This window comes from Dermacentor albipictus, unplaced genomic scaffold, assembly GCF_038994185.2.
Source record: "Dermacentor albipictus isolate Rhodes 1998 colony unplaced genomic scaffold, USDA_Dalb.pri_finalv2 scaffold_13, whole genome shotgun sequence".
Taxonomy (NCBI): Eukaryota; Metazoa; Arthropoda; class Arachnida; order Ixodida; family Ixodidae; genus Dermacentor; species Dermacentor albipictus.
Genome location: NW_027225567.1, coordinates 14,722,797 through 14,748,507, shown reverse-complemented (window position 1 = coordinate 14,748,507; position 25,711 = coordinate 14,722,797). Strand labels below are relative to the sequence as shown.

The 25,711-nt window shown below is 46.0% G+C and overlaps 1 protein-coding gene across 3 annotated transcripts in view; it reads left to right on the top strand.

Moving 5' to 3' along the window:
• LOC139051660 (chromosome-associated kinesin KIF4A-like) overlaps positions 1-25,711 on the top strand; it is an 82,859-nt gene that overhangs the window by 20,415 nt on the left and 36,733 nt on the right. For 2 of the 3 annotated variants that reach the window (XM_070528613.1, XM_070528614.1), the window contains 7 exons: positions 1,935-2,076; positions 2,303-2,588; positions 2,923-2,981; positions 4,111-4,192; positions 15,348-15,374; positions 21,471-21,565; positions 23,262-23,421. In XM_070528613.1, coding sequence (XP_070384714.1) covers positions 4,181-4,192; positions 15,348-15,374; positions 21,471-21,565; positions 23,262-23,421 — 294 coding nt within the window. In that variant the 5' untranslated portion in view covers positions 1,935-2,076; positions 2,303-2,588; positions 2,923-2,981; positions 4,111-4,180. Of the gene's footprint in view, positions 1-1,934; positions 2,077-2,302; positions 2,589-2,922; positions 2,982-4,110; positions 4,193-15,347; positions 15,375-21,470; positions 21,566-23,261; positions 23,422-25,711 lie in introns of those variants that run through there. The other variant, XM_070528612.1, reaches the window with a different exon arrangement.

The window sequence follows — 25,711 nt, the reverse complement described above, 5'->3', positions numbered from 1 at the left end:
CACATAGCAGCTGTAGCATATGAAAACCAGCACATTACTAATTTTTTAGATACCGCAGGGCTTCCACTGATGCTGGTCATAGTCTACTATAATTTCCACCATATATGGCCCTTGTAATCACAAGTTTTTATTGTCCTACAATATATTCCCTCTGTGTACAATCAACATCTCTGCCAAGGACAACAGAAACAATACGATTGGAAAATGCAGAATTCTCTATCTGCGGACGTGGCTGGCTGATTGCCGTATAAGATGCTTTGTGAGCTGGCATTGATGTCTAAATCTCAACTCATCTGCAAGCGTGCAAAATAGGCTTTGGGATACTTTTACCACAAGCAGAGACTAGAATGACTGTTGCCTGTGACATATGGCACATACCCATGACGAGGGATCAGCTAGGATTCCCCATGAATACAACATCAAATAGCTTTATATTCCCACTAACTTGATAATACATAATACTGATATGTAACAAAAATAAACAACAAAGTAACTGAAAAACGGAACAGGTCTACTACGATTGAGCCACAAAGGGATTAAGATGGAAACATTTGTGTTAATAGTATGAAAAATATGTGCCTAAGATGTCATCTTCCCAGCAGCAACAACATGATCATGCACAAACTAGCATTACTCTTCAGGTGCGCTCCAGGCTGCTCACACCATTTTCTACAAGATTTGAAGCCCAACAGGCAGAAGGGGTCACAATTTGGCCAGTCAGAAGGGCAATGCGCTAAATACAAAAAAAAAAACCTACAGGCCCACTATGCAATGCTTTTGCCAAACTATCCCAACCTTCAATGTGTGCAAGTCCACAATGACCAGGAAAAGAAGTAAACAAATTCCTTAAACATGGAATGAAAAAGAAATGTTGCGACAATTCAGAAATGAATTCTTTGTACTTTCTAGTGGCACACGGATAGACAGCCGGTGGGCACAATTTGAATTTGAACTCATGGCATTGCTGCAGGGGCAAATACCACACTCATACTTCTGAAAAGCGTTGGTTACAATGCTGATTTGGAAGGGAAACATTGCAAATACTTCTTCAGAAGTTCAAGCATCTGACCAGTAAGTTGTTGAGCATGACTAGGGGAAATATCAACTTCACAAATAGCACCATTTCAAATAAACTGGCCCACTGCATTACTATTTTTCTAAAAGCCTCTGTGCGCGTTAATACAACCTCAACCTGAGGCAGCTTAAATCTAGGTCCCATGGAATCAATAAATACAGCGGCGAGTATAACACTTAAATTTGCTATCTTGCGAACATGAGCGAAAACTTCAATTTGAAAAGGTTTGCTCGAAAGGAAAACTCACGGCTGTAACTCTGCTGCTCGTCGCCAGTTGTGTTAATAATAATAATAAAAAACATCTGCACGATGAATAGACACTTCGATATTTGAAGCAGCTCGTTAGTGGATATCAAGGAATGTGCACTGGAAAAGAGCGAAACATGTAATCGACTGACTGACGGAAGTAAGGCTCACAGGATAAGTTTTCTCTGCCTACACCGATAATGCAGAACGTATTGTGCAATTAAATCGCCCGTAATGCGCAGCAATTACCGCACTCGATTGAAGTCGCCATCGCAACGACGCGCCATTTATTTCAGGACCACGAAAAACAAGGTATTCACTTAAGTACAGCGGCGGTTTACCTGTCAGCAAGCCCCTAACTCGCATATGACGAAAGCAAATCTCACGGAGTCCAAGCCCACGATTGCTCAAGTCAAACTGCGCTCGCACGAATATCGCGCACGTTATACGCTCTCGACACGCACAAAAGCGCGCGCAGAACCTCTTGCAGCCGACACGACGGCAATGGCGTATCTACGTTCGAGAGTAGCTCTTTCAAAAAAGTAAAAACAAGCAACAATGTGACGTCACATCCTGCGAAAAAGAGTTGTTCTCCTTTCTCACCTTCTCTCAGCTCACGCATGCGCAGCGATCACGGAGCACTCGGGGGCGATGTTCAGGTGGCCACACGGTGACATCGAAGATGGCGGCACCCAGCTCAAGCGTCATGGCGATTCCGGCAAGAACATTTTATGGTCGTTCTTCAAAAAACAAAGGTAAATATTTTGATAACTTACCTGATTTGTGTTCTAGAACGTTTACAGGTGTTGTTAAGTTGCTTTTGTTCGGTGTTTTACTACGTAAAAGTGATCTCCTGGGAACACGTTTTCAGTGTATCATATGTGATACAGTGGGCATTCGTCGTAAACATCGCCGTCCGTATCACATATGATACGAATTGTGTTCGGCTACACATACATCTGTTACAACTTCTTTTTGCAGCTCCCAGGGTCCAGGACATCATAGCCTGCATGCCTTCAGGTGACGACAGCGACTTTGGTGACCTCCAGACAGTGCACCCAGGCTTGCTACAGATGATAGTGATACCTCTGATCAGTCCTCTGAAGAGGATGAAGACGATGAAGAGGTGAAGCTCGTGCTTGCACAAGTCACGCTCTACGCGCCCAACGTACGCGCTACGCGCTACGAAGAAGAAGGCAGAAGAATCGAAGCATCCCGCAGCGGCAGCCCACTTCTTTTCGTCCTCAAGAAGAAAAAATCACCTTTGGTAAGGCGTTCTTCTCGGGCCACCATCGCTGTTGTCCCTGGTTCCTGCTTGCCTCGACAGAGCGACCGTTTCGTGGACCTGCAGTGGCGTTTTGGCTGAGTATCGGGTGGTTTAAGGTGTCTCAATAACCGTATTTTAGTCCCTGGTTGATTGGCATTTTTAAATGAGATGTGAAAAAAAAAATTGCAAGTAGGAAAACTTCTCAACATTTGACTATTAGTGCTTTCTTTATTTAACCGCTACCCCTCCTCCCAAGAGTCTTCAAAGCCTAGATTTGTTATCGTCCTTGAACTTTTTTAATCAATTCATGCTTATATATTGTTTTGTCTTTCAGACTGAGCTTGAGGTCCAGAAGCTGAAGGAGCTTGTTACTCAACTGTCCGAAAAGATAGAGTAAGTATGGTTTACTTTAGCTACTTTCTTGGTTAAAAAGGAAGAGCTGTAACGCTGACTCCTGTTTATGTGATTTCTCCATTATTGTTCGTAAGGCAACATAAATTCCACTTCAGTAGGATGTTTGCTGTTATGATATAGCGATCTGTGAAACATTCTTATCTGTATTTATTATATGGTATTGTCGCGGACCATAATATATGGTACTGTCATTCCTCTGCTTCTATCTTCGTGACTTTGTGTGGCGTGGGCATCATATTGATTTGATGCCTAGCCTAAATAGATGCTAAAGAGAAAGTTCATCTGTATTAGCAAGTCCAGTTTTGCAGTGCCCTAAAAATATAGTTCTGAAAGAATATCTAGAACTGAGCAAGTTGGCAGACATGTTGTAACTACAAGGCAGGCGTGCACATTGATGACGGTGAAGGTAAGGCGTTTTATGTCGAGTACAAAGGTCTAGAGACCACGGGATATGCAAAATATTTCTTCTAGCACAGCCCATCAACGTAAGATTCTATAAAAGCATGGCGCTGGTCAAGCAGGCTCACGTGGGCAGTACGCTCAATTTCAGCCCTTATGCCTTCGCTGAGAAGAAAAAAGAAATTCAGGCTCAACTGTGTGGTCCTTGAACTTTTGCATTCGATTGTACGTAGCAACAAAACGCCACAGGGCTGTTGAATTTCTTGTGAATGATCAAGACACGTGCAGTGTCGCTGACATGTGCCGCATTGCTGCTTATCATCGCCAGTCATGCAACTGTTTCAGTCCATTACCTAAGCAACTAACACAGAGAAATAAACATTCTTATTTTGCCACTACCCGTCGGTTATGTTCCGTTACTTCAGTGGTGACAAGCGTGGGACTCTAACCCATGCGAGCAAGTTAGAGAATGTGTAGTACTCCTATGGCAATCCTCGCGCACGTTATCATTTCTGCCACTGCCATGTATCCATGATTTTTTTTTTCAAATTACCCATTGTTGGCGCTTGGCAACAATCGTGAAATGGTTGTTTTATCTTGATTAGCGTAGCAATAATATCTCAATTTGCTTGGCTTTTTATAACATTTTATCATTGCCGTCTGCATCACAGAGATGATCGTGTTGTGCAATTTCTATTTTTCATGACAGCGGCAGTCACCTTGGTGAAGCTGATGGTGATCACGCAACCAGCCTCCTGAGGGACCTTCAAAACTCCATAATGGAGTTCTCAGTGAGTCCTGCATTTGTTCCTTGTTTCCGTCGCACTGACACAGTGACTAATGAGTTTGTGTGCACTCCTTGTCCTTGAGCGCCAATTTTCACATTCTAGCCAAATTCTCAACAATGTGTTTGGCATCTGCATTCGCATCTTTGATATGAATAGCATTTTCAATACCGGTGTTCAAACAAGGCAAGGGACAGACGTGGTAATGCAAGGGACAGACGTGGTAGACGGTGGCAGTAGATAAAATGGAGTGTTGAGACTAGAAAAGATTCAGGCATAGCATGGGCTTGGTAATTTGTTTCGCTTGCCACTTTTTTTTACAGTTCATGTTATGATTATTGCTTTGTGTGTCCCTACCTGCTGCCTTTAAAGGGACACTAAAGGCAAATACTAAGTCAGCATGGACTGTTTAAATACCACTCCAGAAACCTCACAACGCTTGTTTCGTGTCAAGAAAATACTTGCAATACGAGAAGATTGCATCTGAAGAATCCGAGTACCTTTTTCAAAATTCAAATCGCCTGCCATCTGACCGGACTGGGGGAGTGGTGACGTTGCATACACCACCACTGCCCTTTGCTGCCGTTGGTGAGTAAAACGATGCTTGACAGATGGCGGTACCGAGCCAAATCGGAACGGTGTATTCGCCGCTGCAGCTGCTTTTTGGTCAAGTGGCGTAGACTGTTCCGACATCACATGGAAGTCGAATTCTCTGCTACTCGCAGTTTGTGCTGGTTTCGCAAGCCAGCAAAACCAGCGCAGGACTACGCAATAACGGAACTACTGAAATGCGAAAGCGTGGCCGGCGCAGAGTCGAGCGAAAACGAAACTTTTTGACCGCCCGCGTCATTGTCAAGGGTAAATTCAATTAGTTCTGTTTACTAAAAATAAAATAGAATTGGACAAGTAGCATTTTATTTCATGTTATAGTACAAAACGAGGATGTTTTCTGCAACGAGTGGTTGAGTACTGTTGCCAGAATTTAACTGAGTGCTTTCGTCATCGGGCAAGTACTTGAATGTCCCAGGGAAGTCTCTAACTGTGTCGGGGACGCGAGCGTCGCTCCTGTCCGAGCATACGTGCCTTCGCATCGCTCCACAGGAAAGACCCGAATGCCAAGTTATTCGACAAAGACCAGTCCTCAGACACGGCTCGGCTCCTCTAGAACATCATCCGAACATTTTGGCCAACTTCTGCTGTGATCGGACCAACGTACTGTGAGTTTCTGTGCTTTTGTCACGGACCTGGCAGGGCGCTCAGCTAGCCCTAACGGCTAGGGGAGTAGGCCTACCGTCAAGTACGCCAACGGCCCGCACTCCTTCAGCAGCAATGGCCCCGAAATTCGTCACCAACACTGATGGATGGACCACTCGAGTATCAAAACGTTCCCAAGGTACGCAGCACGTTGCAACGCTCATTTTTTGTCCGCCAACTGGCCTTTTCCTACCTCAGTGGAGCCCATGAATGCTTCACGACGCGCTAAGCGTCTCAGCAGTTCTGACTGCTGCAGAGGCTCACGCCGCTACAGTAGACATAAAAAAAGAAAAGAACTTGGCTATAATAACCAGTGATGACCCCTCGGCGACAGAAAGCTCCAGCGCATTAATGAAACCACTCTTAATGGCAAAACTTACCCTGTCCACATCTATATCGCTTCACCCCATAACTCGTGCAGAGGTGTGATTCACAACGTGGAACTGAACACCCCAACCGAAGAATTGATGCGTGAACTCCGAGCCCCAAATTATGAGATTATTGCGGCTCGTATGATGGGTAGAACAGCCACTGCAATCATAACTTTCAAGGGCTCACATGTACCTCGCCAGGTCATCTTCGGCGGAGGTGTATACCGCTGCGTCCCTCACCGACCCAAGGCGCAATTTTGCTCAACATGCTTTGCTATAGGACACCGATCAGACGTTTGTCGCGACAATGGAAAACAAAGGTGCAGAACATGTGGAAAGTCTGTCGGAGATCCTGTAGGGGATCATGACTGCAAACCAGGCTGCCCTAATTGTGGCAAGGACCACAAGGCAGATGACCCAACTTGTGAAGTGCGACGAGCCACTGATAAAGCGGTCAGAGAAGCGGCCTACCTGAAGTGTTTGAAACAACGAAAGGATGACAAGCAAATGAAAACAGTCACCATCGCAAGCCGAAGCCCAAGCCCAAAACGCAACTCTGACAACACGTCGAGAGACAGAAGTAGCTCCAGAGGCCGTCAACAGTCCAGGGGCCGCAGCCGCTCCAGAGGCAGGAGCCGATCCAGGGGCCGCAGCCGATCTAGGGGACGCGGCCATTCCAGGGGCCGGGACCACTTCGGGGACCAAAGCCAGTCCGGCAGCAGTGGCCAGTTCGGGAGCGGCGGCCGGTCCGGGAACTGCAACCGGCTCGGAGTTGGCAGCCAGTCTCCGGATCACAACCATTCCCGAGGTCAGCAAGACGAGCAACCCGCAAACCAGCGAAACGTGAGTCAGTCACCCGGCACCTCCCCTTTTCCCCCATGACCTATGCATCTCAAGTTCAAACACGAGCTCAAAAAGTAGCCAAAGATTATAAGAACGCTCTACTTCAAACCCGCAGATCTAATGAAATGTCAACACTATCGTCACAATCACTAGAGCCTACCGAAGGCATGGACATGCAAGCAGAGGCACACGCACCTGAAGTTACACCATTGGCTGATATAGAGCAACCCTTATCACAGGAAGCAGAACCAGCGTCATTGCAACCGGCAATGAAAAAGGCAAGATACCACACAACAGCCCTACAACACCTCGAAGCAGATTTTAAGCAACTAAGGGACGAAATGAAAGAAATGCAAACCAGTCTAGAGGCCAAGATAGCTCAACAGGTTGCTGCTCAAGTTGAGGAGGCGCTAAAAACATACACTCAACAAATAATGAGCCAAATGCGCTCCCTGTTCAACGAGCTCCTCAGGAGCCAGGCAGAGGCGATGGTCTCTACACAAGTGCAGGCTGCGATGGCTGCATTACCGCGCCAGGAAGAGCGCGAACGACCCAGAGCACGTCGATCTACCAGCGTAACGCGACCCACTCCTTACCCTACAGCGGGCGCTCCGCAAAATCATCAGTAGAACAATGGCGACTAATCTGGTGGTGTGGCAGTGGAACTGTAGAGAGATTGCTCGAAAATGGGGCCTTCTCACGCAGTACATTGCCGCTCAAGATCGTCGACCCGACATTCTCCTACTCCAGGAAACTAACCAAACACCTCATCTTGCAGGCTATACGGCGTATAGCCATAATTCTGCACTGGCCATTCTTATTCGTAAAGATATAGCGGCAAATGTTGTCTACAGCACGGAACAGAGCCTCACTGTACGCGTCTTTCCAACTAAAATTGTCAAGAGCAAGTCACAGCCCCACTTATTCATCACGAATGTTTATAGCCCGCCAAAACAGAAAGTAGACTTCTTCAAGGAGGTTGCGAATCTGCGGCCAACGAAGTATTTTGATCATCTAATAGCAGGCGACTTCAACGCGCCACACACTTCATGGGGATACACAAAAAACTCCTCCAAAGGATCCGCACTACTATACCATATGCAACAGGCCCAGCTAACTCTCCTTGACGAGACCGACTCCCCGATGCGGCACGGAAACTCCGTAGAAAGAAATACCACGCCTGATCTCGCCTTCATTAAAGGACGACTGTCAGCGCAATGGGTCAACACGCACGATACTTTAACGAGTGACCACACTGTCATACAGATGTTTCTGCAAATCAAAGGATTCCCAAAACGCCAGCGCAAGCATCGCCTGACGGATTGGAATGAGTTCCGAAAGACACATGTAGGAGACTTCCAAAACATGCACTTGAAAGATTGGGTAGAGATGGTCAGGCAACGAATCCAGTCACACACGAAGGAAATAATAGAGAAGTGGGAGCAACCAAGCACGGACAGGCATCTTCTTCATCTCTGGGAGGCACGACATGCCCTCATTAAGAGATGGAAAAGAAATAAGCTCAATCGAAAACTACGCTCACGCATCAACACGCTCAACGAGCAGATCGTCCACTACACTGAACATCTCACTCGTGAGCAGTGGTACGATAAGTGCAACAAGCTCAATGACACATTGAATATGAGCTCCACGTGGAATCTCATCCGATCACTCATTGACCCAACCCAGACAAAGACGGAAATGTCCCATAAGATGCGAAAGCTGCTCGAAACATTTGAGCATACCGATGACCTATTCAACGAGCTTATAACAACACACATTGCGGATCCAGCGCAACCACAGTATGTCGACTACAAAAGCGCAGAGCCAGAAAATGAGGGTTTCACCGGTCCAATCACATTAGCGGAACTACAGCGTGCCTTAGCAGAAGCAAAGCCGAATAAAGCGCCAGGACCAGACCAAATTACGACAACACAGCTCCGCAACCTTACAGAAGCCGATCATGCATTCTTACTTCAGCAAATTAACAAAGTGTGGGACACGGGCAGCTTGCCAGAAGAGTGGAAGACAGCCAGCATCATTTTCATTCCGAAGCCTGGCAAGCCCCAAGCCATAGCGAATCTGCGCCCAATATCGCTAACATCATGCGTCGGCAAGCTAATGGAGCGCATCGTGCTTAACAGACTTCTAATTCACCTTGAGCAATCACAACACCTACCCCATAATTTGATTGGATACAGACATTACTTATCTACTCAAGACGTTCTGCTGCAGCTACACGAAGAAATCACGAAGGAAACAAGCAGCGCTCAACTTAAAGCTATTCTTGCCATAGACCTCAAGAAAGCTTTTGACTATGTTAACCACGATGCTATGCTGCAAGAGCTCGAAGCTACTGGCTGCGGAACCAAGCTTTATAACTATATTAGGGACTTCTTACGGAGTCGCACGTACACGCTACGAGTAGGCGACATCATCTCAAAACAGTATCCCCATCCGCAGAGAGGTATCCCGCAGGGTTCCGTGATCTCGCCCACTCTCTTTAATGTTGCCATGTGCGTAGTCCATAGAGCGCTACGAGACATCCCTGACATCAAATATGCGATCTACGCAGATGATATCACCATCTGGATCAACACGGGTTCGCCAGGGCATATCCAAGAAACTCTCCAACAGGTTATGAACAAGGTGCATGAGGCTGCTCAAACAATTGGCCTTAGATGTGCGCCGGAAAAATCTGAGTTGCTACTGGTCCATCAGAAAAGATGGAGACCGCCCACCATACAAATTGTAAACGAAGGCGTGCCGATTTCCCAACCAAAATGTATTAAGGTACTCGGTCTCCATATCCAGAAAGATGGAGGTCCCGCTGCGACGGTGCATCACCTGCTCAGACAAGGAGAACAGGTGCTGCACATGATGCGTAGGGTCTCCAACCGAGCAAATGGAGTGAAAGAGGCAGATATGCTTCAACTAAGAAACGCACTAATTATGTCGCGCCTGCGCTATCACCTGCCCTATACCAATCTCCGCAAGCAAGATATCAATCGCCTTGATGCGCTCATCAGGAAGGCGACAAAGCTGGCATCGGCATCCCGTTTAGTGCCAGCACTAAGCTCCTCCTTGACATCGGTTGCCATAACACGGTGGCGGAACTAGTCAGCATTCATCGTCGTCGCCAAGAACTGCGTTTGCAGCACACGTGTCAAGGTATGCACATCCTCCACAGCATCGGCCATCATCCAGAAGCTGCGCCCCTTCTGAACACGCGCCCACTACCCCCGAAACAACGCGAACTTCTAACCATAGCTCCACTGCCACGCCACATGAATCCAGAACGAGGCAAGGAGAGGCGACGACAGCGAGTTGCCTACTTCAAGAGGTACACGGCAAGACACCCTGACGGCATATACTTGTACGCTGATGCTAGCGTTGGTGCACGGGGCTCCGCTATAGCAGTCGTGAATAACAACCTCCAAACTCTACATACTGAGTTACTCCCAGAGACAGATGCGACCTTAGCGGAACTGACAGCCATCGCAACTGCGATCAAACACATGCCCCTTAGCAACTCAGCCTACCCAAGAATCATATTTTCCGACTCCATGGCGGCTTGCAGGAAATTGTTGCACAACGATCTCCCTGCCCACACTTCGACATTTATTCAAGAGCACCTTCAGGGTCCTCTGGAAATCATCTGGATACCTGGTCATGACAGACTGCCGGGAAATGAAAGAGCTAATCAGCTCGCCTGCGAGACTTTGAACCAGGCACCCTGCATTCCGCGACCAGCCCAGACGAAAAGGTGGGCTCCCCTGCTCCTGCGGCCATATCAAGAGGCAAGACGCAAGTTCCCCAAGCTCAGCAAAGATCTCACCCGTGAACAGGGTGTACTGATTCGTCAGGCCCAGACTGAAACACTCCCTACACCAGCGCGAATGCACCTCCTGCGCGGCCTCTTACCTGAAGATCCTCCACCCTGCCGATACTGTGGCGAACACCTGAACACATCCCATATCCTCTGGTCCTGTGGACCACCCCCACCTCCCCTCCCTGCCCCCACAAATCTTTCCCCTAAACCCCATGCCGGGTGGCTGACAGAAGCAGCCAGCGCCGACGACCAACGGTACCTTGCGGCGTTTATCAGTGCTGCACTGAAGAATGCCGCAAGCGAGGCTCTGGACTGAGGGCCTTTCCACGTTACCACCGAACATGAAAATAAAGTTTTTCTTAAAGTTTTTTCTCTCTCTCTAACTGTGTCCTGCATTTACCTCAATTTCTCTGTTATTAAGGCTCTGTTCATGATAATATTGGCGCCTTAGAGATTCTAGAGCACTAATCTATCACTTTAGCTTGACTTTATATTTGCCTTTAGTGTCCCCTTAAAAGCCTGGAAAAGGCTTGTAGTGCAAGTGAATAATAAACACTGTACTAAATGGAGACGGCTAGAATAGGCCATCTCCATCTATCTAGTATTTATCTTGCAGGGAAGATAAACAGTAATTATGTTGCCTTTGCATAAAGGAAGCACTTCTGTCTGGTTTTTGATGCATATTTGATGAGAAACAGTGGTTAAAGCAAATGAAAAATACACAGAGCAAAGTAAATGGGACAAGCACTGTACTTCGACCGACTAATTGTAGTTTGGAGCCCAAGGTGTGGCCCATCTGCCTTTTCTCTGTGTACACATCGTATTCGCTAGCTTCTGTTTCAAAAATGTGGACCGTCTAACCCGTAACAGACTGACTATATTTGTGTCCCTCAGTTTTGCATTATATATGTGCACAGTTGATAAATGTCATTAGCACCGTTTCATCGAAAGGCAACGCAGGCTTCATTGAAAGAAATTGAAAGTGGTGGAATGAAGTTTTCTGCATTTTCTAATGAGTCCTCAAAATTACATAGTATAATTAAATCTAGATGTATACAGGACAGTCAGTCATGCTTCATTTCTGTACTTAAAAAAAAAAAAAAGCTTGAATCGCTTTCTTCGAGCACATGCACATTTTATCTACAGGCCGCATTCATTATGAGAAAGCAAAAACGATTGTCGCCATTGCCGATGCAACGTGGTATGTCAAACATCCTGTCAAATGTGGCACTGGCTTTAATGGAATGCGTTCTTTACTTACGGCGCAAACGAACCAGTAAGGATAAAGAAGAAAGACGTACCGTGAGCTTACTCACGAGTGAAAGTTTATTTCTTGCAAACACCACATAAATAGGGGTGTTTACAAACACCCTCGTTTAAGTGGTTTTTGTAAGAAATAAACTCGTTCGCGCTGTAAGTAAACGTACAGTTGTACTCACTCGCCCAGCTAGCTACCGTACTTCAATAAGGTGGTCGCTTGCGCAACATTTACTACATAGATGTAGAACGAAGACACATTGAGTATAGGGGAGGTTCAATTTACCAGAAACTCAATGTTTGCAGTTTCTTTACTTTAACTGATGAGAACTGGCGAATAAGTTACACGTACAAATTCTAAAGAGGATATTTGTAACGCATCTTGGAATCTAACTTGTGAGTGGTACCAGTAAAGAAAAAGTGCCGTACGTTATTATGTCTTTGGCAATATTGCCAACTGCCAATATGGAGTGCACTGTTGTCATGTTTCATTTAGAACTATGAACCTCATTGCTGCTACAGCAATGATCTTTTTTCAGCACTCCCTTAGTTTTACAGACATATTTTTTTTAAGCCCAATCCAAGTGCCTGCTGTACATTTAGTTTTTCCCATACAGTTGACTTCCATTGATTTGGTCTTGACAGAACCCATGGAATTTTGGGGGTTATATATTTGGTACTTGAAATAAAGAAGGTGGAAAAAAAACATTCATGCACTGCTGCTTCATTTGGCAGTGTTTACCTAATTCTAACGTGTACGCACTGGTTACGGGCTCAAAGTAGAAAGCAATGTTTGCACAACAACGTACGCCCGATTTTAATGTTTTTTTTTTTTTAGCCTAGCTTGCCTCTGATACAGTAAAAGCTAGTTAATTCAAATTCTGCGGGGATGCTAAAAAAATTCGAATTATACAAAATTCGAACTAATGAAAGTAAAAAAAAAATCGCTTGGTTAGGCACTTATATAGTTCAACGTGACGTGAGCACGTGCGCACATACGCTACATCACGTTGGCGTGAACAACGTCTATACTTCGAAGCACTGGTGCAGCTAACGTAATCGGATGCGGCTGACGCGGTCCGACGTGCCCGACGTCGAGATGGCTCTTGCTCCATCTGCGCGTTCGTCACGCCGGTTGGCACGGAGAAAAAGAAAGCAGCAGTTCTGCCTGAAAAGCGAAGCATCGATTGTGATAGCAAATTAGTAGGTAGCTATACGAAGTAAGGATAATAGTTTTACTGGCCGTGTAAACTTGTACACATTCGCTTCCTAACCAAATGAACTAGTATGGCGCCACGCGTGCACAAGTAAACACGAACACATCTCATTCGATGACTGCTGAAACTCTCTGAAAAACGCTGGAGCGAGGAACCGCGGCAGTAGCAGCGAGCGAATTGACCTTCGTACAGCTCTCGCTTCTACGCAAACGAAGCGCAGAAAGCACATCGCATACGAAGCTACTAGCTTACGTGCACTCTGCAAACATCGCAGATCACGTTGAAGATGAGGCCCATGCGGGCGTGCACTTTGCCACGACGCACATCGCTTTCAAGATAGGGCGCCCGCATGGTCGTGCCGTAAGCAGGAGCCGGCGGAAAACGTCCTCCTCTTCCCTCCCTCTCTTCGCCTCATGCCTATGCCTCGTGCGCAACAGAAGGCGCGCTTCCACATCGCCTTCCTTGCTCGCGCACACGTCACTGAGCCACGTTCGCCGGCTCACCCTAGCACGCTTTTTCTCGCACGTACAGCATGCGGCATATGGCGATGATATTATTGCCCTTGAGCTTTATACGGAACCTCACAAGAAAGAAGCGACCTGCAACAGAGGCGTTGACCATGCCTGGCCAGTGTGGCATGGCCATGCCTGGCCAGCTTGGCAAATGCATCTCTCTCCGGTCAGGCCTAAACAAAGGGCTGCAGATGGAAAAAGCAAAGCTGTTCGGCCCGCGCGGCGACGCCTGTGTCGCCAACGTGCTCCTGCGCACAAGCACTCTCCCCATCCACTATGGCGCGGAGTTCGAATTATCGGTGGCCGTGCGGATTTCAGTGTGATTTAGCTGGATGTGTTACATATTGCTTTCCATACATTGCTGGACGAACCGCAGCAGCTCCTTTGAATGATCCGAAATTTCGAATTAATGAGTTGCGAATTAATGAGCTTTTACTGTACTGGCATTGGGAAAAAATGAAACCTTCGAAGCTTACTTAGCAGAATGGAAACTTATTTACAATTAATGTCCATCATCGTCAGTTTCAGATAACGTTTTATTGTTGTCTATGGAACACACATCACACTTCCAGTGCATTGCGTTTTACATCCCACGTTTCTCTAAACACTCTGCTACGATCACAAACAGGGTAACAGCCAACACCTAGACAATTGGCCACGCGGCCAATTTGTACTGCGACGCTTAATCTCAGAACACTGTAAACATGTGGTGAAACTGCTGCCACGAGCTCAGCATGTAAAGTAACTTACTTTTTGATTTAGTCTTTGTGATGGAGGCCTCAAAATCACACACTGCCGTCACTGACCAACACACAAACTTGTTCTCCCGCCATGGTGATGGTGGTCGTACCTTTTGCAGTGGAGTGAGAGGGATCTTGGGATGGCAGCAATGCTGGCTTTGATGGTACGCTGTTTGTAATGCCGTAAACGCAGTTTTGTTTTGTGTCCAGTTGTAATGTGCAGGCGATTTTCGAACTAAATTTCTTGGAAATATCAGGCATGTGGTAGGATTGGGTAACTACGGTAATAATTCATGGTGAGGTGCTGTTTTTGTTCTAAAATCTGCCAAGGGCAGGGCGTGCGAGGTTGGGGTGCATTTCTTTTTGTAGTGTGGCCATGACTGTGCGTGGCTGTCAGCGCATACGCAGCTCACGAGCAGTGTTTTAGAGGTAATCTGCCGTGTGCAAAGAGGGGGTGTGTCGAGTTGGTGCGACATCATGTGCTCTGTATTCCTGCGCATTTAGTATTGGAGGTTGCATAATCTAAGTTTTGGAGATACATGTTGAAGCATGAGGCAGACGAAGCATTTTCGCCCCTCTGCGGGGAGTTTTCACAGTAGCATCATCCCACAACGAGTGACACTATTAGCCGCAGGGGTGGAGTGGTCGTGATAGCATGGCTGGCTTCGCTTCATATCACGGATGTGAAAATATCATCGGCACGGCACGAAACCATATCTTTCATCAAAAACTCAAACTCAGCAAAATTATTTTTTTTCTCATTAAAATTTAATTTTTCCGATTGCTCGACAACTGGTAAGAATTTGCGGCCCCTTCCATGTAAGAAAAATAGATCGGCGACTGTGCTTATTGCATAATAGGTAGAATTTCACTAAAATGAAATTTCGTTCTAAAGAAGCAAATTGCCGATTTTATGCTGTTATATCGAGGTTTTACTGTATTATTTTTGTTTATGGAGGTGAAATGCAGAAACGTCAGTGTCTCGTGCATCGGGGGCATGTTAAAGAACCACAGGTGGTCAAAATTTATCCAGAGCCCCCCCACTATGGCGTGCCTCATAATCAAACGGTGGTTTTGGTACATAAAACCTGAGAATCTAATCTAATCTCACGGTGTCACCTTGTCCTTCTTGCAGGACAACGAATGTCAACCAAACAATGCGGTAGGTACTCTGCTCAATGGCAGTGCACGAAATATAGGCACTGACACTGAGGGCACACGCAATGTCTTTTTAGACAGCCCAGAAATGTATGCAAGAGTTCCTGCAGTCAGGTCATAGATATCACCAGAACTAGTCTGTCTGAAGTGAGTGTGATTGACGGCCCACTTTACTGCCAGTTGTATACCTGTATGACTACAGTAGCATGGCAGAGTAGGAACTGAAATACCTTGTTTTTTATATTGCACTCAAATTTTATGCTCGTGCTTGAGAGGTAAACAAAAGTCTAGAACTGCAATTCTGCTACGGATAGTCATTAGTTAACCCTCAGTGATGAATTGAATCTCTGCTTAAAGTAAGCAGTGTGTACCGCATCCGCTAGTGTGTGGGCTGTTGTTGTTCCCCCTTTCACATATACAGTCAGTGTCTGATATTTTGGACCCCCTAGGGGTCGGAATGCACCCAAAAAATCTGGCAGGTCAAAAAAAAAAAAATGAATGCATGCCTTTTACTGCTTCCAAGAGCTCAAATCACCAGAGGCACATGTGAAATTGCTCTGAAGGCCTGCCAGTACACATATTAGGTGTATTGGTGCTCGTAAAGTGACAGAAGTTGGGGGGGGTTAATGCGTGTTTAATTAAGGACTGCATGTTGTGTCCCGTAATAGTGGCCCCTTTCCACTCTTGTTATGCTTCACTGCAATACAGCGCGTAAGCTTCATCGCGAAACATCTATGTATTGCGGCGAAGCTAACTTTTTGACACTGGCATTGTGCAACATTTGAGCTTGTCGTGCTTTCAGCTCTTCGAAGCTCATCGGCGAGAATGACAGTGAGCACCATTTTTGACAGTGCCAAATACTTTCTATGAAAAATACGAAACCGAACAGGAAGCTTGGTAGCTAACGTTAAAAGCAGCTAGGCCTCAACATTGCCGCAGCAGTGACTGCAGCTGGCAGCGAATCGGCATACAAGAGCACTGGTTCTAGGCAGCAAGACAATAAAACTGGCGGCAGTGATGGCTTTGGTTAATGCTGTTTTGGACCTGCGGTCACAGCAAAAAGTCTGAAAAATCTGATAACGAAAGTTTTCAAGTTCTAAAATTGCAAGTGCTCTCATACATTGGCTCTATGGTGTGCGTGGTAAATCCATGAAGGCACTCAAATTATCGGGCATGTCCGAAAATTCAATAATTGACTCTAGCTCCTTTTCCTACATTGCAAGCCTTGCCACAATACCTATGCTGGTTATGCGGTCACAGGTACCTGTTGCCATTAATTTTGTAAAGAACTGTAAAGTCTTATAAAGAATCACTTCATGCATTATAACTAAAGTGTGCAACTAATTTTGCATACGTTAGTTTTTGCATGCATATTATGCAACTAATGTTGTATAATATCTTTGTATATTTCTTCCAATATGTAGTGCTGTATGATTTCATCAGGAATGTGGATGATGCACAGTGTAAGCTATACAGAGAGGTTGTAAAATTGTCACTCCATTTGTTTCATAGTGAATAAGCTTTAGTACACAAATTCTTAGACGTAATAATTAATAAAATAGTAACTTTAATTGGTAAAGCAATTATTGCACCTGATCCACAATTTTAGTTTAAAATTCAGGCATACTGAAAAGTAGCGCAATCGCTAACAGTTTTGCCTGTTGCATCTGAAATGAAGTACAGTTAAACCTGGATGTAACGAACCTACATGTAACGAATTCCTGGATTTAACGAAGTTTTTGAATTCCCCAACGCTGCCCCCATTGAAGCCCATGTATTTTCGACCTTGATGTAACGAACGCGTTGCGGCGGTTAGCCTTGATGTAACGAACTCCCAAAGCTGATCAGTCATTACTTATTGCACTTTTAAGGAAAATTCGGCCAAAGAAATGCTCTAGATTATTGAATATTAATATTGTAAGGAGCCAGCAGCTACGCGAACGCCAGGGATTGCCGCGACCGAGCAAAGTTAGCGATGATGATGATGATGGCGGCAACTAGCGCCGCTCCGTGCCTAACGTAGCAGTCTTTTCAGGCTTTGCTTGTCTAGCGTGACGCCAGGTGGCATTGGTATCGGCAGCTGATTTCTCTTTCAAATTTATTTTGTTTCGTATAGATTTGAGGACAAGCATTCTTATTTAGTGATTTTTATTTGTTTCAACGGCTTAGACGCACTTATGTGTAAGAATTCACTTGAAAAGCAACGCTGATAGCCGGTTCTTTCATTGCCAGGGCGCGGGAAGGGAGAGGGACGATGACGAACGACACTCCATGACGAACGACATGCGTCACTTTTTTTTCTTTCTCTCTGAGGAATATGGAGGAAAGTAAATGGGCTGGGAGAGTGTTCAGGTATCTGTACAGGCAAAACATTGATTCACAGTGGAGGAAAAGAACTAGGAAGCTTACCAGCAAGTATGCGGCCTGTGGGGTGGGCAACACAGCAACAAAGAAGGTCAAGCGGAAAGTCAGAGAGGCTGAATTAATCTGATGGGTGGCGGCAATGGAAAACAAACCTGCCATGAGTAACTACTTAAGGGGAAAAAACGAAATTAGGAAAGAAACCATTTATGATAACTCAAAGGGAAGCTCATTACTTTTCGAAGCGAGATCGGGATGCCTTAGAACACGCACCTATAAAGCGAGATATAGGAAGGAAGAAGAAGCATGTGCTTGCTGCGGTAAAGCTAGGGAAACGACGGAGCATATTTTATTAGAATGTGAAGACGTCTATCCAGCGGTCGATCTAGGCACCACTGGCCTCCTTGAAGCCCTTGGGTTCAGCGGGAGCAGTGGTAAAGCAAACAGGTCCGCAATAGACATCAGTAAGAGGCGATTGGAGGATTGGTGGAAGAAAAGTAGGGAAACGACAAAGGACGGAGACGTACAAAAGCACAGTTCACAATAGGGTATCAGAAAATTTGGATGTGGTAGTTCATAGTGTTTTTTTTTTTCATTGGTTAACCTAGGTAGGATATTATACAGCATAGTAGCAAGAGCTTGGTGGCGCAAGCCACCTCCCCGTTCCAAAGGGGACGCTCATAATATCCATCCATCCTATGGATGCGTTGCATTCGCCATTTTGAGTGTTGTCCTGCGTTCTGCACGTGTGCGTGTGTCAACTGTGCCCTGGTACTGGTTTGTCCGACTTGTTTTGGAGGTGCTAGGCCTGCCTGTCGGCGTGTAGTCGTGCGTCTCCGCTTCTAACTACGTCGTCGGTTGGTCGTGATGAGTTCTGCTGCCAGAAAACGAAAAGTTCTGTCTTTTGAAGACAAACTCGCAATTTTAAATGCTGTCTCCGCGGGCGAGAAGAAGAAGGACGTTGCCGCCCGTTTCAGCATTCCAGCGAGCACATTATGAACGATTTTGAGTGCGGAACACAGCATCAGAAACGCAGTGGAGTCGGGAACAAGCTCGAAGAAAAAAAGATTGAAGCTGTCCACATACACTGATGTGGACAAGGCAGTGTTCACATGGTTTTTGGACACGAGAGCCAGAAATGTACCCATAAGTGGTGCGATCTTGCAACAGAAGGCAAAGGATTTTGCGTGTATCTTGGGCCATGATGATTTCAAGGCAAGCAACGGGTGGCTGCAGGGATTTAAGAGCCGGCATGGTGTCGTCGGAAGAGTAATCAGCGGCGAATCTGCCTCCGCAGACAGCGATGCTGCTGCTTCGTGGGTGGCTGACGAGCTGCCTGGAATCCTGAGTCGCTTCGAGGCGGCTGATGTCTACAATGCCGACGAGACGGCTCTATTTTATCAGATGCTTCCGGGCCGCACGCTAGCGTTAAAAGGCGATGACATTCGAACACACTGCTTCTCTCTTTTTTTTTTTTTTGGTGGTAATTACCGAGTTTTCATGTGCCCCTAAATCTTGTGCACGCGCAGTGTTTGTGGTTTTTTGCACCAAACCTTTGATTCCGGCAATCGGAAATATATCTGCTGTTCAGGCTCTCAGAATGGAAATTTATTTACGCTAATGTCTATTGTAGTTAATCTCGAGCAGCTTTTTTTTGGCTACGGTCTACATGTCGTCCTTCTGAACTGTTTTTACAAATAAGTACAGTTGCCGATAGATTTTTCTTACACTGAAGGGATCGCAAAATTTTCTGCAATATCGAGCAGTCAGAAAAAACAAGTTAGGATGAGAAAAAATATTCCTTTTTGTTTAATTTGAAATGAAAGATACCATATTTACACGACTGTAAGTTGACTCGAATGTAAGTCGACCCCCCCATATCACGTGTGACAGGGGAAATAAAGGGCATACCCGCGGGCGCATTCCATAATGAAAATTTATTAGTAGCTGGCATGGTCACTGGACTACTCGTCTTCACTTGTGCCATCGTCCTCACTAGTGCTGCCATGGTCATTGCTGCTATGGTCCCACAGCACGCTGTTGTCCAGTGAAATTCCGCGTTTGCATATAAAAGTGCATTTGCACACATACATAAGTCCACGCCGAAAAACACCCAACCACACACAGCCATCAGGGAGGCTCTTTTGACATGTCCGGTTGGCGTAAGTTCGCGGTCTTCTCCAGCCAGCCACTCATACTCATGGCAGAGCAAGTCCTTAAAAGGTGAAGATCCTGATCGAAGATCATGACCATGTCGTACGTCACTGGCAGGGACCGGTCGCGCATTTCAACGATGTACGCCACAAGCTTGGCCTCCAGTGTTGAAAAGCATCCCGACTTCGGCCCATGGAAACCTCATAGCTTGCCGTCACAGGTGAAAATTTTGCTTCACTGCAGTTGCCACTCTCGCACCACCCATTAAGAAACATCAAACTTGCGGCCCGCTGCGCAGTTATTTCTTCAGTGTAAAGGATGGCAGCCCTCTTGAATGCTGCTGTGGACGAGCCCCAAATGTTTACTGAACTCGGAGCACTCATTACCACTGAGGAAGCACGGAAGTAGCATGTGGCCGGCACTCAAATCGACCGCATGAAACTAGAGCTGCACGGAAAGAGAAACATGTGAGCGGTGTCTGCTCTTCCATGAACTATCGATACTTCCCACAAGTTCCACTGTTCCTAGGGTGTCACCATAAATGGAACAGTGGCACTTCCACGAACTATTAACAACCCCCCATGAGTGCTGTGTGTGCTGTAAAACTATAAAAAATGTTAAAAGACCCTTCTAAAAAGCGAACAAATGCGTGGGATAGCGGAAAGCTACATGTAGGGCTGTAGAGCAAACATAAAATTGTAACTACGTTGTAGCTCCCTTGATATCTCGTTGGTCTCGCTTTCTTTTTTTTTTCGGTGCCATGTTTTGGTTTTCATTGTAAGTTCACCCCCCACTTCAGATTTTCAAATTTAAAAAAAAATAGGTCGACTTACAATCGTGCAAATACGCTACGGTTTCAAGTTGTGTCAATTGGGCATGGGCAGAGGCATGCAGGCTCTACGTGCAGCCTGCATGCCCTGTTTTAGAGGTAATGTGCGACGCGTGCAGAGACTAGGCAAGCTTGCTGAGACGACATGGCATAGTGCGCTGTCTTCCTGTGCATTTAATGCTGGAGGTTGCATAATCTTGAGTTTGGAGCCGCGTTGAAGCGAGAAGCAGCCGAAGCATTCGCTCCCCGCACTGCCGGCGATACTATCAGCCACAGGGGACGGAGTGGACGGAAAAGTGTGGCTGGTCTTGCTTCATGCCGCTGACATGAAGATATCGCAGACATGGCACAAAACCGTATCTTTCGTCGTCGACTCTCAAATTCTACAAAATGTTTTTTTTTTTCCCCTCAGTAAAAGTTGCTTTTTCAGATTTTCCAATAATACGGAAAGTTTTGTGGCTCCTTACATTTTCAAATATCAAAATTCATTATAATGAAGTGAAGTTCCGATTTTACGGACTCTAGGTTTAACTGCATTTTATTTTCAGAGCCATCGGCACTCCCTCTCATGTTATATATTCATTACCCCATTATGTTCGTGCTTTCAAGCTTTTGAAATGGCGTGGAGAGTTGCAAGTACCCTGCAAAACTAGTGGCCCCCATTGTGCACTGAAGCAAAAGCTGGCAAGTGTAGCTGTGCTTCATCAGTTGTGTTTATCGCATAACATTTCTTGTCCATTTCTTTGTTTTACACAGGCAAACAATCGTGAACTTGAGCGTGAGGTAGCTATTCTCAAGAAAGAACGTGATGACCTCTCTGCCATGCTATCAAGCCAGCAAAACACTAAAAGGTTAGTTTCTGCACATTTGCGTTAGCGGTTCATGTGGAATTTATATGCTCTCTCTTGTTCTTTGAGCTCTAAAGTGAAGATAATCAGCATTGTGGTAGTGCGAAACACACTAATATATGAAGTGCCAAAACTACTTTTTCTTGCCTAACATCTTTCTATCAAAGGGACACTATTTCACTGAAGGCTGTACAGGACATGTAGCATCACACATTATTCAATTCATAATATGGTATAAACTTCATATGAAATAAATTTCTGATGTTTGTGAGGCCTGATCAGCAAAGACCTCTTCTTCAATAAACCTAGCACTGGATACCCCGCAGGTAGGCTTATCTGCACGAGCACCTACGAAGAAATGTGCCGGGGTCATGTAATACGCTTGTGCCTCCTCTAAACTGACCTACTCACCGACAGCTTCATGCTGATGTTGCATGACTCTCGTGCTGATATCGCTAACGCTTGCCCATAAAACCTCCACCCCATGTGTGGGCTGCGTGGCCCCCTTGAGTTCTTTCTAGCCATAATGATGCACTTCTAGCTAGGGCTACAACACTTTGACTACGATAGATTAGCAGCTGTCAGGATTGTGCAAATTTTAGCTCCTTTATATGTCACTCTGACTAAGAAGAGATGGTTTTGTACACCAGAAACAAGGATGCTGATGTTGGCTAATGAATTGTAGAGACTCTATTACATGCTGTGTTCGCTCGATTCTAATACGCACTTGAATCTGACGTGCACCCAATTTTCACAGGTGCCGAAAAAATAAAGATGCATCTGAATGTAACCTGCCACCAATTTATAAAATAAAAATGTAGGATACTCATTCGTTTGCAGCCAGAAGAGCGACACTGGCTTGGCGCACTCTGGCCACACCTGGCCCTTGCGCCACTAAACACCGCACATTCAATTCAAAGAACGAGACTTGAGCAATTTACCGTCGCAGAAGCGAAAATTTATTTTCGTGAGCTTTCATAGTGAATGTGTCGGTCGTCACCATTTGTGCTTCAGTGGCCACAGATACCCAGCACACAGGAACAGCATTCTCGAGCAATCACTTCTAGAGATACGACTGTCACTTTCATGGGATTTTACCCGACTCTGCACTGAACTTGTCGAAGTGTGTGGCTGACAGCGTTTCCAGCACGGTGCCAGCAATGCTGGCAGCCAGTTAAGCCAATGCGTCTGGCACCTATTTATGCAAAATTTCACTGATTGCCCAAGAATGCCGCTATAGGCCGTAGTTTAACACAAAATGAACTCGCAACAACGTTCACGTAAACATGCTCTGTCGCCATTTGTGATGGTGATTACGCTGCCTCTGACGGCTCTGACAGTGGACTGTCACCAGCGCCGCAAACGTAATTTTGGTTTCCTATCCCACTGTAACATGTAGGTGACTTCCAGACTTAATTTCTCTGAAAAAAATGTGCGCCTTAGCTTCGGGTACATACTGTATCAGGTTTAATGTCAAGCTTGTTTGGTATATTTCTTAAATAAATTGATACAGCCACACCGCCTCGCTGAGCAAAAGTAGCTCTACCTGCGAGAGCTTGTTTGACTCCTCAGTCTACCATAAGAGTGCCCATTCTCGTGATGGGCAAGATTTGCCAGCAGTGCATTCCCGCCAAACATTGACTGACACTAAACAATGACATTTTGAAATTGGTTCTTGGTCTTTGTCGCCAACTTATAGTGCGGCTGGGAACAAGGTAGCAGAGCAGCGACGCAAGCGCATTCAAGAGCTGGAAGATCGCATCGGCCAACTGCGCAAGAAGGTTGAGGAGCAGTCCCGTATGATCAGACTCAAGGAGGATGCGGAACGCAGTGCCAAGAAGCTCCAGCAGGAGATCACGGTGGGTCTCGCGTCACAGTTGCAGTGTTGCCCTTGTTTTGAAGTGATGCTTTCTTTGTGCATTTGGGAAAAGTTTGATGCTGGGTACAGTCGCTGGACTGGGTTATTATGGCAATTACTTTACTCCATTTTTGAGGTTCCTTCTGGGGCTACTTTCATCGGATACTAAGGAAAAACACTCACTCAGTTTAGACTGATCAAGCATTCTTTCAAAGCTGTTAAATTTTATGATTAGGGGTTCAATCAATCAATCAATCAATCAATCAATCAACCAAGAAGTGAGCTTTATTTAAACAAGTCAAGGAATGTGTACAAAAATAGTTGGACCAATAGCCTGTGTGGCTAGTAGCTGGTCCAATACACAAAAGTACATATACAGGTCAGCCAAATACATATCTGCTCAATGAGTAAGAACATTATTTACATGAACAAGTACTTTTTTTTTTAATGTAAAGCTATTACATTTGGCTAGACAAGAAGAAGCGTTTGCATACAAGATCAAAATTTCTGGTTACTTTTATTTCCACAGGCACAGTGTTCCAAGTTATAGTGCTCTAATAAAGAACTCTAATAATTGTTCACCATATACATTGCTGCAATAAGGAAGGTTTAAGTCAAAGCTAGTTGCTTGCCTGGTGTTTGCACGTGGGAAGTTAAATATGGTGTTGGGTAAGGGAAAGTTCGTGTTGAGTATTTTGTGAACTAAACAAGTGATCTTATAATTTCTTAAAGGGACACTAAAAGTTACTATTAAGTCAACGTGGACTGTTGAAATACCATCCCAGAAACCTCAAAACGCTTGTTTCGTGCCAAGGAGAGACTTAATTTAAGAAAAAATGCCTTCTGAAGCGTCCGCGTACCTCTAGCGCAGTTCAAATCGCCCGCCCTCCGATCGAGGAGTACTGACATCCTAGTGTCATAGTGACGTTGCGCCATTGGTGAGTAGAACGGCGTCCGCAGACGGCGCTACGGCTTTTCTGCGCAAAACGCAAACGCGCGGCCAGAAACAGAGCCAAGACAGAGCCGACAGCAGAGCGAAAGCGGGAGTATGGTGGTTAGCGGAAGAAGAAACGCGCGACCATGGGGCCCTTGCATTGCCCAGGGGGCGCTGCGAGAAAGGTGTTAAAAAGCGCCCTCCGTCCTAAAATGGGTCGTACCAAGCTCGGTCGTCTGCTTCGGAAAGCACGTTTACAATATGGACCTGCCACTTTCGGTTGTGTTGTAGCACGGCCTGCTGCGTATATCAGGCGCCGAAGATTTTTTTCAGGGGTGGCACGGTGCGTAAAGGCAAGAAATTATGCAGTGCCGAATACGTGTACGCCGTTCAAGAATTAGGCGGCGAAGTTTTAGCACGGTGTCAATTGCAAGTGAAGCGAGTCGCGTATGAAGTGGAACTACAGGTAAGGTTTGCATGCTAGCTGCTAGATTCAGGCGCACAAACGCGAGGAAATGCGTGCTATAAATGAATCCACAGCAGCGATAAGCAGACATCATGTGTACGGAACTGCTCGAGCACACGACGGTACGCGCTGTAATGTACGAACTGCTCGAGCGCACGATCGTACGCGCCGCTACGGCAGTGGTCTTTCGACATGGCGCCACACGGCGGGCCTCCTGCAATCTTTGTTGACTGCATGCCGCTAAACTGATGCAATGGATATGAGCTCGCACGTACGTGCGATTCGCGCTGTAGCGCGAGCTTGTGCGCTGCTCGCTTGATGTAGCTTTTAATGACAGCGCTCGAACATCGATGTGCTGCAATCAATACTACCTTGCTGCTCTGCCTCAACGTGCTGGCTTGAGATCAAGGATGAGCGCATTTAACTCTCTTAACCTGTACTGCTCGTAGTGGAGTAGTGAATTGTCATCGAATGAGCAGCCCGACCATTTGTGCTCATTTGCACACACTTCACCACTTCGCATCGGTTGAATTATTAATTGTCGCTGTGGCCGGGTCTCGAATCGTGAATTACCAGCCATGCCTGCTGCTATGTCGGTCTGCTGTCGGGACTGTAGGTGCAAAAGAATGAAATTTCGAACGCAGATAATCGAGCAAGCTTCAAGACAGGCGAAGCAGTCAGCATGGCACGAAGTTTTGCTTACTCAGCGCGACGAACTGCAGCTATGCAGCGCGCCCGACGCTCCACTTCGTGAGGCCTTGAAGGAAAACGGTAGAATCTGATGTTGGGATTCAGGCCTTCTTGTTCACGGCAGCCCACGATGCAGAAGTAATGACTGTGACGCCTTTTCGAGGCTGGGCTAGGTCTCTCCGGATCGGCATCACCGATTCC